Source organism: Panicum hallii, chromosome 2, assembly GCF_002211085.1.
Source record: "Panicum hallii strain FIL2 chromosome 2, PHallii_v3.1, whole genome shotgun sequence".
In the NCBI taxonomy this organism is placed as follows: domain Eukaryota; kingdom Viridiplantae; phylum Streptophyta; class Magnoliopsida; order Poales; family Poaceae; genus Panicum; species Panicum hallii.
The window spans coordinates 55,681,555-55,695,503 of record NC_038043.1 but is presented as its reverse complement, the minus strand read 5'-3'; the positions used below and the strand labels follow the sequence as shown (position 1 = coordinate 55,695,503).

The following is a 13,949-nucleotide window of genomic DNA, read 5'->3' as shown; positions in this document are numbered from 1 at the left end:
TGCACTGGCCGTCTTCTATCTTTCATCGGCAACTGCAAGGAAACGTCAGTATAACAGTCAGAAAGTGTTTGTGGAGCTAGAACGGCAAATAGCAAGAGAACAAATTGGGGGCAGTGGTCCAAGAAACAGGAAAGCATTTCGTCATCTCAGAAAACATGAGACCGAAAACCAGATGGGTTTCTCAATATTTATTTGTCAGATCAGGTGCTGTAGGATTCTGGATTATAGGTTTCAGCCATCATATAAAAGGTCTAGTAGCATCATATACAAAGCGGAGAATTGTACCTCACAAGAGAAGACAATTGCGTTCTATCAAACTCACTTAAAGCACACCAATGGCCTAATTCACAACCACACATGAGTCTACTAATTATACAGGTTTGTGTTTATATCCATGAAATTCAGTTTTTAGAATAGCATTGAAGCATGGTCTACCTAACCATAGAAACCCAAGTTTGCATAGGATAACTTAAACTCAGATGGTAGTGCATATTCAGGATACAGCACGATATTCGGTTAGCAGATGGTAATGGTCTAATAGAAATTCAAGCTTGACTATGTACATCTAATCTAAGCGATATCCTGTACCCTGATCATCTGCAGTTGCTCTACTTTCGGTGCTGCACTGCTGTTCTTCATTACCCATGCCAGTTTGTATGCAGTCAGCAGACTGACTGTACTCCGATTTTTTGTCAGGAATCCAAATCCAAGTTTGTGGCTTCCATAGCATAGATTTTTGTACCAACTGTAGTCTTTAAAGGCTCCAGATTCATGCAACCTTCCATTCCAGGTTCTAGCCAGATAGGTCAAGCTGTAATCTGGGGACGTATATGTATCAGACTATCAGTGCTAACTCCAATCTGATGGCTATGGATGTAGACTGACTTCAGTTGAACAATCACATTCTGCTGCATAAGCTGAACCTTAAACGTTTTATCCGTGTCCCCTAACAAATGATTCCTATCCTTGGTGTAGATCACTTGATGCATCTGGGACTTTTGCATTTTGGCATTCATGTCATCCTGAACTTGCTCAGGAAATTTCATTGAAGGGTTGGCCAATGCTTTCTTTGCTGCAGCATTTCTATGGTTGAAGCACTCCCCCAACCGTCGAAGTGTCGTTCCGGCAAATGGAAGTCACTTTATCCCCTTCAACACGGTTATTATTTAGATCTGCTACATCAAAGCCCATGACGCTATACCTAGCCCCCACACTGTCATGCTACAATGACCACTTCTCCACAGATTTTGGATGAATCATCCATTCAGAAAATAATAAGCTTCTGTTGCTGTTGCTATCATCGGAACCATTTCCAACCTCATCATGCTCAATTGACTACTGCAGCATTTCTACACTAGCGCCACCTTCTTTCTCAGCGTTGTTTTTTAATGTCAGCTCGTCCAGCTCCTTCCAGATTTCAACAAACTTACTCTTTCGATTCTGCTGACAAAGTTTATTGAATAGCATTAGCATCTTCAGCTTCTTGTCCCCAAAATGTGCCAAGAAAGTTCCAGCAAGGTGGTGCACGCAGCAACTGTTTCTCATGTCTCTCCACGGGTGTGGTTCCTGCTGATTACTCTGAAGGACCTCTATAGCATCCAGCAACTCCCTTTTGTAGTCAAGTATAATGCAGACGCCGGATCGCTCCTTCACAACTGCTTGTTTCAAATTCCTAAGAAACCACAGCCAGCATTCCTTGCTCTCACTCTTGAAAACAGAAAATGCCACTGGAATGTAGTTGTCATTAGCATCTAAGGCAAGAGCAGTCGAAGACGGGAGCGGCGGACGCGCCGCCGGGGTCGGCGACGGAGTGAGCGGAGGCCGAGGCGTCGCGCCCATTCCTTTGCCGGTCGCCGTGGAGGGTTCCCTGTTCCCTTCCTGTCCTAGTGAGGTGATAACTCGCCGACGGCGAGCGAGGGCTGCGAGGCCGTGGCTGGTTTCGAGCGACTCGGGTTGGGGAATGGGGATTTGCGATGGGCGACATGGAACCGGCGATTCGCGCGGTTCCGGAATCCTTGCCGCCCAGCACCCAGTGAATCTCCTGCGGGATGAACGAATGAGGAGATATAATTCTAGGGTTTGAGGCGGAGGGGTTGTGCTGGGCAGTGAGCTCGTACTGTACGGGAGGTGGGCGGCCGGCGGCGCCGGCGGGGTGGCTATCAATAATCCAAACCGAGGAGGAAGAGGGCCTTTGTGTAAAATACCAGGGGGTTTCTGAAAAAAATCGGATCGCCGTAATTAATCGCGATCCGAAATAAGGTTTCTGTAAATATATGGACCGAAATTTTTTATATAACCATCTAATTCGGATTGCGACTATTAATCGCGATGGGTTTATGCATACTTTTGGGTCGACGTTTTCTATAAAACGCCCTACTTAATGTCTAATCTTTAAAATTCTAGATCAGGCATGCGGCGGGTGTGCGGCTGGCGAGCGGCGCCACGCCGTCGTGATCCATCCGGAGCCACCGTCCCCATCGGACGGTGCGAGGACGGGGCCAACTTCACCGCGTCGCGACAACGAGCTCATCAGCGAGAGATCCTTCTCATCCTCGTACCAGGCGGCGGCGGAGGGCGTCGCGCCGGCCGCCGGAACCAATGAACTGCGCTCGGCGCAGGAGGTGGTCGGCCACCGGGCCACGGGGAGCGCGCAACCAACATTGCGGCGGGAGACGTGGTGCAGGGATGGCGGCGTGGACGACCGGACGGGGCAGGGATTTGCACGGGCGGCGATAAGGTGTCCTCGGCGCCTGGGCCGCGGCCTCGCGGGTGCTAGTGCTACAGCTCCGAGATGGAGGCCGCGGTGGCGGACGGCTTGGATGTGCTCTCTTTCCCCGTAGGCGACGCCACGGCGTACTACAAGGACGCCGTCTCTGCGGCGCGGCGGTACGGTGATCGTGAACTCCCATCGTCGAGCGACGCCACGACCAGGGGCGGTACGCTCATCCCGCCGGGCGCCGGGGAAGATCACCAGCAAGATTGTAGGAGTATCTGCGACCGCAGCGTCGAGCACGCGGTGCAGAAAGGCAAAGCCATCAAGGAGCGGGCATGGTGATCGTGAACACGACGGGAGTCTGCTACTGCTGCAGCAGAACAGCATAACAAGCCAGATAACCCAAACATACATCTACAGTCTACAAGAAGTCAGATAATGATGACTACTTCTCAAGTAGTTCAAAACCAACTGATCAAGGGAGCAGTCTTGCAAGAGCTAAATTTGAAATTCACAAAATGATTGTGGACCTAGAACTGCAAATAGCAAATTAGCAAGAGAACAAAATTGGGGCTAATGGTCAAAGAAACAGGCAAGGATTTTTATCATCTCATTTCTAGTGAAAACATGAGTTCTGTAGGATTCAGGATCATAGATTTGAGCAGCCATAAATTGATATAACAACATTAGGATTTAGGAGAGATCGCCCAACAGGTTTCAGAGCAATTACGCCGGTTGTCGAATTTCTTTTCGAATTTGGCAAATTTTCAAACAGAAATTTTGAGTGCTTGTGCATGCCAGCTGGAAATGGGTAAAAAACCCTCAACTTTAAGTTATTAAAAAGAAAAGAAGCCCTCACGAATTATAATAAAATGTAGGCGCAATGCCACTTCGGATATCACAATTGTAGAATAGAAATATACCCACAGCGTCCATGCCTCGAGCCCTTGGTAGTTACAAGTTTCTTTGCACAATATGAAGACACAAGGAACATTGAGATACAGAGACACCACAAACCCTTTTCACTCTATAATCTATATCCAACACCCATCCAAGTCTAGATGGAAACAATGTGATGACTGGAGAGGGGTGTTGGGGTCATGAAATCTCTACTGAGAGGATGATCAGCAACTACATACAAAAACAAGTAAATGTATGGCAGGCTACTATTATCGACCAAAACAACTTGTCACCGAAGACAAAAGACCAGACGAGATGAATTTCAATCCACTTGATCCTCCAGGGAAGTAGGATATGGTATAATACATAAGGGCCAAAACCTGGGTCAAAAGGAGAGAAATGAGTGAGTCCGAAAAGTGGAACATGCAAGAGAATGAGGACGTATTGCAGTTTTGCAGACCATAAAGACAACATCAAATCATAACATTGTATTGTTCGATGGTTAGAAGGTAGAGAAGGTGAATTTTTTATAGAAAAAACAAAACAAATGGAAGTCTCCTTTGAATGAAGAAGACATCGATTCATTGTTCAGATAAGCAGCATGTTCTAAACGTGCTGTGAATGGAAAGAACACGAAATGCACTAAAACAAGTGATCTCTCACATTATAGCACAATTTAAACAAACATAACCAAGTCAAACATTGCGTTGGTGAAGGACATACCTGAAGGACTGAGAAGATCACAGAGAGGAAATAGCTGTGAAGCACCATAGAAACATAAATTGTACCAACCATGCATCCAATAAAACCCACCGAGAATGGTAGCCTCTGAAGAGGAAAGCAGAAGAAATTCTTCATCAGATACCACAGATATTTCAGCTATTTAAAGAAATTAAGGCAGTAGAAGAACAATTGATAACTTCTGAAGAAGAAAAAAAGAAGCTCTGGCTTCATCATATATTTTCTATTTGTTGCCAATAATATGTGTTGACTCTCACATGCACAATTGAACTAGAGTCAAGTGTACTCATCATTGTTTTTCAAACAAAAAAAGATGTACTCATTGATATGCACCCAACTGACTTGAATTCGCAAATTAGAGAGTTCAACCTGGCATAAGTGGGAAGATGGTGATAGAGAAGAATAAGCAGCTGATGAGGATTTGCAGTGTTTAAAGTGTCTTAAAGGCAGTAAAGGTGTGGAGGGTGGATGAGGCAGGCTAAGCAGCAGCTAAGTGCTAGGCAGAAGTTATTTGGCCATTGGTATGGAAGTAATGTTGTCACCAGCTTGAGAGAGGGGTGAGGCTAGACAAATAAAGAATGATGCACAGCTGCAGCATCTTTATATTGACCTACTTTGGGCTCCAACCAAAAAATGCATTTTTCAATTATATATTGTACAACAGATAAAACCACAGGAGATGCTGGATAAAATAAAGAATGCCACACAGCAGCAGGATGACCCAATTTGGGCTGATAAGAGTGACTCCAGCCAAAAGATGTACTTCTTTTAAGTTTCAAGTCTAGGTCGGAATTTCCTTGAATTACTTGATGTTTCTAAAAGGCTTGGGACGGATGATCAACACTGCAAATTTTGATTCAATAGAAATATGCAAAGATGAATCAACAGCATATTGGAATCCTGTTATCGCCAAGTCTCAACTGGACCCTTTTTTTTTGCCTCAACTGAACTTAAAATAGCATTTGTGGGTTGGAGGAGGAGGCTAATCCTGTGGATTGTCAGGTTGTCCCCACCATCCTTTCCATTACAAAGTTGCTAGCTTTCGAATGAAGCTAAAGAAGCCTTTCATCCATTCCAAGAGTATTTCATCCACACACCGCAGATCATTTTTACCAGGCAAAATACTCTAGCCAGCTTTATTAGAAGGCTCAGAAATCTTTCTACATTCAGCCAAGATATTTTATGCTTATATAGGATATCCAAAAAAATCCAACAAAGAGTATAAGTTAAACAAAAATGAGTTAAGGAAAGGCCTTATCGACTGTTTGTTTAAATTGATGATTCTTTTTGTCTAGATTGCTTGTTTGAAATTTTATGTTTCTTGTACGAAACAATCTATATAGAAAACAGGAGGAAGAGGATAAGAAACCTTAACTTAAACTTCACAAATGAGAAAAAATGCACTAAAACATACAAAAATTCAAGTGAAATGCTAAAAAAAGGAGCATTTTAGTGGCAGTAACAACAGACAAGCTACAACTAATTCAAGAGGAATATTCATTGCTAGGCATCAGAACAGTATTTTGCTGCTTGCAGACAGCTATAATTTACAAGCAGTGCTCGCCGAGTAACTTAAACGAGCAAGATTTGCAACTTGTTTCCAGATGTTCCAAAATGTTTAGTGCTGGTTTTAAAATCACGGCTCAGTTCTATGTAGAGTTCAAAGTTCTAGTGGTAAATAACTGGCTGCCACATTGCCACCAAAAAATCCTGACCAATATAACCGGATCAAACTGATGGCTAGCTGGTTTTATGGCTTCAAGGTCTCGGAAATTTTCAGAAAATAGTTTTTAAACCCATTTTGCCTGTACTGCCGTAAGTTTAGACCAGATTATAGCAGCAACATCATACCACCTTCCCAAAGGCTAAACTGAGACTTAATTGGGGGAAACGAAGAAGCAAGTCAAGCAACAGTCGCATTACCTCCTTGGAGGTCATGTGGGCGAGCTGGTTGGCTGGCCCCTTGAGCGCGAAGAGCGAGGCGATGATGAGCGCGCATCCGAGCGTGAAGCTGAGGGCGAACTTCTGCGGCATGAGCACCATGACGGGGAGGAAGAGCGCGAAGGCGATGAAGACGAAGAAGATGCCGGTGGCGAGGAAGAGGCCGAAGTACATGAGCGCCCTCCCCGAGGGAAAGCTGCTGGTCGCGCTCTGGAAGCTCCCCGGCAGCTCCCGCACGCCCTTGGTCACCCTGCGATGGTCAGATCAGATCCGATGAGGGGGAGAGGGGGACCGGATCTGAGGGTTTGGGGATGGGACGGGACGGGGGCTTACGAGCTAAAGGTACCGGAGACGGTGTCGTTGGCGGAGCGGACGGCGGCCTCGATGTCGAAGGGGAGCGGGGAGGAGGAGGAGGCGTCCGAGCGGGTGGCGGCGTAGGAGTTCCAGTCGGCGAGGAGGGACGGCTGCGACTCGCTGGCGGCGGCGGAAGAGGCACCGGTGCCGCCGGTGAACCAGGCCTGCGCCGTCTTGTGCATCGCGGCGGCTGATGCGGCGGCGGTGAGGGTGGTGCGGGGCTGGCGGAAGCGGAGAGCGGAAGGAGATGGGAGGAAAACGACGCGACTCCTCTTCTGAACTCGTTTTCTTACAGCTCAAGATTTTGTATGCGCGTCCAGGTTTATTGTACATTTATGGCAGTGGCAGAAAAGAAGCTTCGAAATGAAGGAAAACTCCCACGTTTGAGACTGATGAGACATTGAGTACAAAGAGACCTTTTTTTCATAATATACAAAGACATTATTTGAGTGTGGAAACAAATCTTGCTTAGCATGTTGTTTCCCGAGTGATAGTTGAGTGGTTGCACTAATATCAAGAAGGGTCAAATATTCTTAGTGGAGAACAAGGTGTTTCATTTAGATCCACGAAGTCCAAAAATACATATTTAGGTAATTAACTTGTAATTTGTGTCATTTAGATCTATAAACTTTAAAAATGTAGGTTCATATACTCTGAAATACTCTGAAAGTGTATTTTTAGATCCATAAATTTGTAATTTATGTCACTTAGATTTATAAACTTTGAAAATGCATTTTTAGATCCATAAACTTTATCTATGAGCAGTGGCTACAAACGCGTACACAAAGACTGCCCCGATATCGCTATCCATGAATATCTTTCAATCCCTCACCGAGAACCACTCTGAATTGATCCAAATCTAACGTCGTCATGAGATTTTTCGCGACAACACCTGGCACCACCATATCCGGCCACCCGCGTCACAGAGGACATAATATCCCCTGACACGGTACACATATTGTTGAGTCCCTCTGTGATCCCCTCCATCTTTTTCAAGCTATCACCCCTAGCTCTGCACCCATATTATGAGGTCATATCTAGATCTAAGCTCCAGAACTCACTAATAGCAGTCCATAAGCTCCCCTTTGAATCGTAATACATGTCAATAACCTTCAAGATAAATTTTTTATCCTTCCTCTCTTCTCTCCCTGCGCACTTGATTCGAAATCGGGGCTCAAATTTAACCCTTCCGGCGAAACTCCAGCAGCGTGAGGGCATCTTATAGATTCATGTTTGTGCGGTATCAGTGCATAAAGACTAGGTAGAGGGTATGGACCTAGGTGGCATAAATTGCAAAATTATGAATTTAGGAGTGCACTTTCAGAGTTTGTGGACCTAAGTAACACAAAATACAAGTTTATAGATCTAAAAATACAATTTTGAAGTTGATGGATATAAGTGACATTCTTTTACAAGTTGATTTTATTACTCCTTTAGTTGTATATGGCCCATGGTAAAGGATGCTTGGAGCAGTGATAATTTTTGGCACCAGAAACAAAGAAGTGCGTTGGACCATGCATCCTAAACTAAATATAAATAGTGATTTTTATGAATGATGGAGTTTTTTCTCACCTTCTCGGAAAATCAAAGTAATTCTGTCTAGAGAAACTAAAATGAACTATTTAGCAAATAGATAGCTTACGAAGCAGGTGGTATACATATGTTCTTGACCTTAAACGAGTTATATTTATATTTGGCGAGTAAGAGCAACTCTAACAGACCTTTTAAATATTTTCTATCTCAAATTTAGAGCGTTAAACAAAAAGATACCCTCCAACAGACCATCTACTGGATTCTCTATTTTGAATCTATTTTGGAAGGCCTCCAATTCCCTCCTCCATCCTCCATCCCTAGAGGGTCGATAGGAAGCCCTCTATTATAATCTATTATAAATTAAAATTAAAAACTATTGCTGAAGTTGAAGCAAATTTGAAGCCTCTAGAAAAATAAACATCTTATTTAATATTTGAAAAGTCTAATTCAAGAACTATTTCTGGAGATTCTTTAATTAAACTATAATACATCAGTTAGCGAATTAACAGACCGGCTGGCTATACCACCACCGGTCACCCAACGTGATTTTACTTCTTTTTTAAGTCTTCACTAAAGAAAAAAAAAAGCTGGCGCCTGTGCGCGTCAAATGTGTGTTTGGGCCGTTAGTTCCGTCCCCGCCCAAGTGGGCTGTTTGGGCCGAAAAGCAGCGCACCTGCTCACCTTCCAAAAAGTGCAAACAAACCACGTCGGAGATCCTGGGACAACGACAGATCGAAGTTTGCAGCGGTCAAACTTGAAGGCTGAATGGCTCAGCGCAGGTGGTACAATTTTGTTCAGAAAATGGGGCTGCGAGTCTTCTGCCTTCAGTCTACGGATCCAGATCGTAGCAATTGACACTTGCTCTGGGTCCCGGGACTTGCAGAGCCTCTCATCACTGCGCAGTTCAGGACTTGAGGTACAGGAAATGCAGCTAAACAGACTTAAATAATTAGTTAATGGCTAGTACAAGCCGTGGGCTGATCTCGTGTCTCCTTTGTGCACGCCTTTCTTTCTTGGCAGCAACGGCGATAACGTCGGATCCGGGATCCTTGGCACGGCGATGCCCGTCTTTCAGATGCCTCGATGTGATGGTTAATCACTCTGCACCAGACGTGAAAAGTGCTCGATTGTGAAAGGTAGAATCACCATGCCACTAGCTGTGATCCAGCTCGGAGGCAAAGGTTAGAAGCGTCTGCCGCCTCCTTTCTTTTGGCCTTTTTTTTCGCACAAGAGATGCGATGCAAGAGCCAACGTGCATACACGCATATATGCCTGCATGCATCTGCCGCGAGGCGAAAGGGTAGTAGCAACGGGGCGGGAATGGCCTCTCATCACACACACCCGAGCGAAATGATTTCAAGCATTTGTTGGATCAATTGGATAGTGGAGGTAGGCAAATTTCTCATTCTCGAAAGGACACGGAGGTAGGCAAGTTGATTTTGGAAACCAGGGACTTCACAAATAAAACGAAACACCCACGAAAATCTCGGAAAATTCAAGTAACCGCTACCTTTTTCTCCCTGTTTGTCCCAATGATTTGGACCCTATCTAGCCAATGGAACCTCTCTCGTCAGCGTTCCATTCTCAGTAACATGGTGTATATAGAAAAAAAATACATGCACTTCCTTTTCCGATCACTTTATTGCTTCATACGGTTCTCCACTTCATCATTTCCTTTATTTTGTCCAATCCCTTTCACAACATAAATCAAAACCTCACCCATCACAACCGACCATCTTAATATGCAGTTCCATATATCATTTATTTAATGGAATATATTCGTGCTCTGACATATATTGTCTTCTAGTATATGTCCACAACCTTTGATCTTTATAAATTATTAGAAATATAGTCTAGTTTGTCTTCACGAAAACAAAAGCAAAAAAAGGTTTGCCTGATGCTTCTGTTGGCATGCTTAACCCATGTCGATTTCCGCGTCACTCTCACTGTCTCGCTGCCACTGGGCACCTCTCCCTCCACCAACAAAAACCCAAACAATCCCGTGCCCACTGCCCTTTTCCTAGTTTTCTATGCGTGCCGTGTGCCGCCTCCTGCTCTCCGTCTCGGCCTGGAGCCCAGTTTGAATCATTCTCCCCTTCCCCAGTCTCCTCTCTCCTCTCTGCCCGCATTCTCCTCCTCCCCCTTCCAATTCTTAACTCCCCGAGCCCCCAAAATCACGCACCCAGAGAGCGCTCCCGAAACCCTAGCCACACGTCCATGGGGTGCACGCAGGGCAAGTGCTGCCTGCCTCGGCCCCCGGGGAGGGGCTCCGGCGGCGGGCGGGGGCGCGGCGGCGCCACCCTCGGCCGCGCCGAGGTGCCCGGCGCAGGGCTGCTGCTGGAGTACGCCACGCTGGACGTGGCGGGGCTGTACCCGGACTCGCCGGGCCGGGAGTCCCAGGACGCGCACCTCGTCGCCACGCGCTTCGCGGGGGACCCGGACCTCCACCTCTTCGCCGTCTTCGACGGGCACGGCGCCGCTGGCACCGCCTGCGCCGGGTTCGCGCGCGACGCGCTCCCGCGCCTTCTCGCCGCGGCGGCGGGGGCCGGGTCGCTGGCCGCGGACCCCGCCGCCGCGTTCCGGGAGTCGATGCTGGGCGCCAACGCGGAGATGCACGCGGCGGCGGGGGTCGATGACTTCATGAGCGGGACCACCGCCGTGGCGGCGCTGGTGGCCGGCGGCGCGCTTCACGTGGCCAACGTGGGGGACTCGCGCGCCGTCGCCGGGGTGTGGCGGGCCGGGCGGGTCGTGGCGGAGGACCTGTCGTGGGACCAGACCCCGTTCCGCGCCGACGAGCGCGCGCGCGTCAAGGCGTGCGGCGCGCGGGTCATGTCCGTCGAGCAGGTGGAAGGCATGCGCGACCCGGAGTCCGAAGGGTGGGTGCCCGACGAGGGGGACCCGCCGCGCGTCTGGGCGCGCGACGGCCTCTACCCTGGCACGGCCTTCACGCGCAGCCTCGGGGACCTCGCGGCCGAGGCGGTTGGGGTCATCGCCGAGCCTGAGGTGAAGAGCGTGGAGATCACTCCAGCCCACCTGTTCTTCGTTGTTGCGAGCGATGGCGTGTTCGAGTTCCTCTCCAGCCAGGAAGTGGTTGACATGGTACTGCTTTCATTCTCTGCTCTATTCTTTTTCCTGTTCCTTCCTGTTTGTTTATTGACCCATGTGTAGATTAATTCTAGTATTTTAGCCATCGCATATCGTGGTCTACGAAATAGACAGGTACACAAGTTGTGAGCCATACAATGTGGCGAGTCTAGTGGGTGCGGGAATTAGCTGCTACATTCTGTCTGGATTACTTGCAAGGAGTACAGTAATCGCACGTTTTTGTTCATTTTATCCAGCCAACTACAGCCTTCGTGTAGACTTTTGATGTGAGAGGAACTGATTTATGGATAATCATAATGCATCCGGGGATAATCATAAGTTGACTTTCTGCATAGTGGGAAATGATTTCATATGAGTTTGGTGTATGGGTTGTTAGGAATGGTATAAAGATGGTGTGGAGTAGTTGCTGATGAGTAACAGTTTACCTATAGTACAATGGCCAGTTTTAACATGCTGCAAACAGTACAAATGGAGTCTACTTTTTCTCCATACAAAAAAGCTTTCCATCAGCCAAGTTGCTTTTCTCAAAAAGTTGGAACTGCAGGATGGCGTAATGATTATGGAACGGTGAGGTTTTAAACTTTCAAGGTCGATTGATGTTTTCATTATGAAAGCTCTCCCTCTCTCTGAATAAAGTTCTGCATAAGTGGGGGTAACTTTATTGAGTAGTAGAAGAATAGACTAGCATTTGAGCTGTGATGAAAAATTGACTAATCAGAAGTGTGAGCAGAAAAGTGGAGGGACAAACTAGGTAAATGACTGCAAGGACTGAGTAGGCATGTCTTTCAAAACTCCCCTAGAAAAGGTATATTAGCCATCTTATTGATCCTAAAACTGGGAGGCTTCTTCAAATTGGACTGCCGATTGCTGAATCACTAGGGCTCTCTCTGATTAGGCCAAACATGATCTGCAGTTAACAATGGATGGTCCCCTCATAACCTCCTCTTTTCTGTGCCAACATTTTCTTTGAGTTTCAAAAGTACTAAATATATAACAAAACCAGGCTGCTAACAGCTGTTTTGCTTCTCATGCCTTTTGATATATATTCTTCTCTGTGCCTCTGGTGCACATCTGCATGAGGTTCACCTGTGGTACTAATCCGTTACATATGACATTCTTGGAGCTACCAAAACTTCCTTATTTTACCATCACCACTGGAAAGCTTCAGTAATGATCTAATGTCAAATATGTGATTTTTCTTGTTTGGCTTTGCCAGTGATATCCTCTGTGGATCAGTGCCACTAATTCTGGACTCTTTCTGGTTCGCTACAGGTTGCTATGTATCAAGATCCTCGAGATGCCTGCTCAGCAATCGCTGCTGAGTCATACAAACTATGGCTGGAGCATGAAAATAGGACAGATGATATAACAATAATCATTGTGCATATCCGGGACTCTGAAATTGTATGTGCACAAAAATTTTAATTCTGCAAGCATAAAAAGAGGAATTATTCAGTGACTTGCAGAAAATTTATTTTTCTTTCCAAAATTTACTCAGTCAGGTCCTGCAGGGAGCGACAAAGTGGACTATGGTAGCATCGGAGCATCAATAGCTGCGCACACAGTACAGTCAGAGATACCTGTATTTGTACCACCAGAAGCAAGTCAGTTGAACAGATGTGCTGCTACCGAAATGCAATCATCATCCTCAGGCTCTCCAACAGAACGAAGCCTCTCCTGCGTTGCTCCTTCTCCTATGCACCCTTTGTTGATACACGGTAGAATATCAGATGCTTCCAAGCCTATGCGTAGTGAGCAAGCTGCATCACAAGTGCAACCTTGGCATCAGGTGGATGGTGGTACTGAGCTGGAACAGCCTATGCAATAAAGTATGCATCCAGCCTCCTGCTGAATATGGAGGTAACCCTGCCAGTCTTCTAATCCTTACCAGTGAATGGAGAAAATGCAAACAAGCTCACATAATTTGCGCATTACATTGCAGTATCCAAGGTAAATGGCGAAAAGAGGCCTTGCCATACCCCATGGCCATCCTCCGTAAGATCTTGCCCAGAGATCCTAATATTTTCTGTTTTTTTATAGTATAATATTTTCTGTTAAATTTTTGGGAAACTATTATTGAGAGGCTGTTGTCTTCTGCAGGGTGCTACTAACCATGCCATGGATGTGATGTTGGTCAGCGGCAAATCTCAGTGTTGCTCGTGTTTTCTTAGAGCACCGGCCGCAAACTGACGATGCTAAGGTTCTGACCGAAGTTGGGGGTCATCTAACCAGGGGATTGATTAGTGGTGTTGGGCGCCACCATAAGTGTTGTATGTGGAATGGAGTTATTATCTATTTATTGTATTTGTTCACTTTACCAGTTTATTTAATTTAAGTTGATGCTTGCCGTGGTATGGTATGGGATGCAACCCTGAGGTGTCATTCTGCCACAGAATTAGGATCTGGAATTGAAATGCGGGTGCCGTGCAGAACAAATCAGGTTGAAGCTTTCACAAGGAAAAACGAATATGGGTCTCTTCTTTTAGCTGCTTTAGGGCTCGTCGAGTTGAATATGGTCAAGAAACGTTGCTTACTGGTACAAACACGTTATTAGCTTTATTCCGTCATATGCTTTTCCGGTTGCCGCTGCTGGACCACGAGTTTGATTGATTTTGGACAAGCATCTATTATTTGATTTGGGACAAACTGGTGTTCTTATTTA

The 13,949-nt window shown here is 46.2% G+C and overlaps 2 protein-coding genes across 5 annotated transcripts; one reads left to right on the top strand and one right to left on the bottom strand.

The window, feature by feature from the left end:
• Nucleotides 1-3,575: 3,575 nt before the first annotated feature.
• LOC112879542 (protein transport protein SFT2-like) lies at nt 3,576-6,949 on the bottom strand. The gene is made up of 4 exons (XM_025943817.1): nt 6,629-6,949; nt 6,278-6,545; nt 4,337-4,441; nt 3,576-3,993 (listed from the first exon to the last, which is right to left on the bottom strand). The coding sequence occupies exons 1-4, from the start codon at nt 6,829-6,831 to the stop codon at nt 3,883-3,885; spliced, it is 687 nt and encodes a 228-aa protein (XP_025799602.1). The 5' UTR covers nt 6,832-6,949; the 3' UTR covers nt 3,576-3,882.
• Nucleotides 6,950-10,188: 3,239 nt separating this feature from the next.
• On the top strand, nt 10,189-13,750 carry LOC112883509 (probable protein phosphatase 2C 65). 4 transcript variants are annotated; one of them, XM_025948810.1, is made up of 6 exons: nt 10,194-10,710; nt 10,750-11,281; nt 12,560-12,691; nt 12,786-13,147; nt 13,230-13,282; nt 13,388-13,750. In XM_025948810.1, exons 1-4 carry the CDS (start codon nt 10,400-10,402, stop codon nt 13,113-13,115), a joined length of 1,305 nt encoding a protein of 434 aa, XP_025804595.1. In that variant the 5' UTR covers nt 10,194-10,399; the 3' UTR covers nt 13,116-13,147; nt 13,230-13,282; nt 13,388-13,750. The 4 variants fall into 4 exon arrangements, with proteins under 4 accessions (XP_025804596.1, XP_025804597.1, XP_025804595.1 ...); XM_025948809.1 differs by having other exon boundaries at nt 10,194-11,281; XM_025948811.1 differs by lacking the exons at nt 13,230-13,282; nt 13,388-13,750 and having other exon boundaries at nt 10,189-11,281; nt 12,790-12,945.
• The last annotated feature ends 199 nt before the right edge of the window (nt 13,751-13,949 follow it).

Bases quoted from the DNA above. Each gene is read 5' to 3' on its own strand.
- LOC112879542 (XM_025943817.1), bottom strand. From the start codon at position 6,831: ATGCACAAGACGGCGCAGGCCTGGTTCACCGGCGGCACCGGTGCCTCT. The intron at 6,546-6,628 runs GTAAGCCCCCGT...TGACCATCGCAG, and splicing joins GTCTCCGGTACCTTTAGCTC to GGTGACCAAGGGCGTGCGGG. The intron at 3,994-4,336 runs GTATGTCCTTCA...CTTTTGACCCAG, and splicing joins TGATCTTCTCAGTCCTTCAG to GTTTTGGCCCTTATGTATTA.
- LOC112883509 (XM_025948809.1), top strand. From the start codon at position 10,400: ATGGGGTGCACGCAGGGCAAGTGCTGCCTGCCTCGGCCCCCGGGGAGG. The intron at 11,282-12,559 runs GTACTGCTTTCA...GGTTCGCTACAG, and splicing joins GCCAGGAAGTGGTTGACATG to GTTGCTATGTATCAAGATCC. The intron at 12,692-12,785 runs GTATGTGCACAA...AAATTTACTCAG, and splicing joins ATATCCGGGACTCTGAAATT to TCAGGTCCTGCAGGGAGCGA.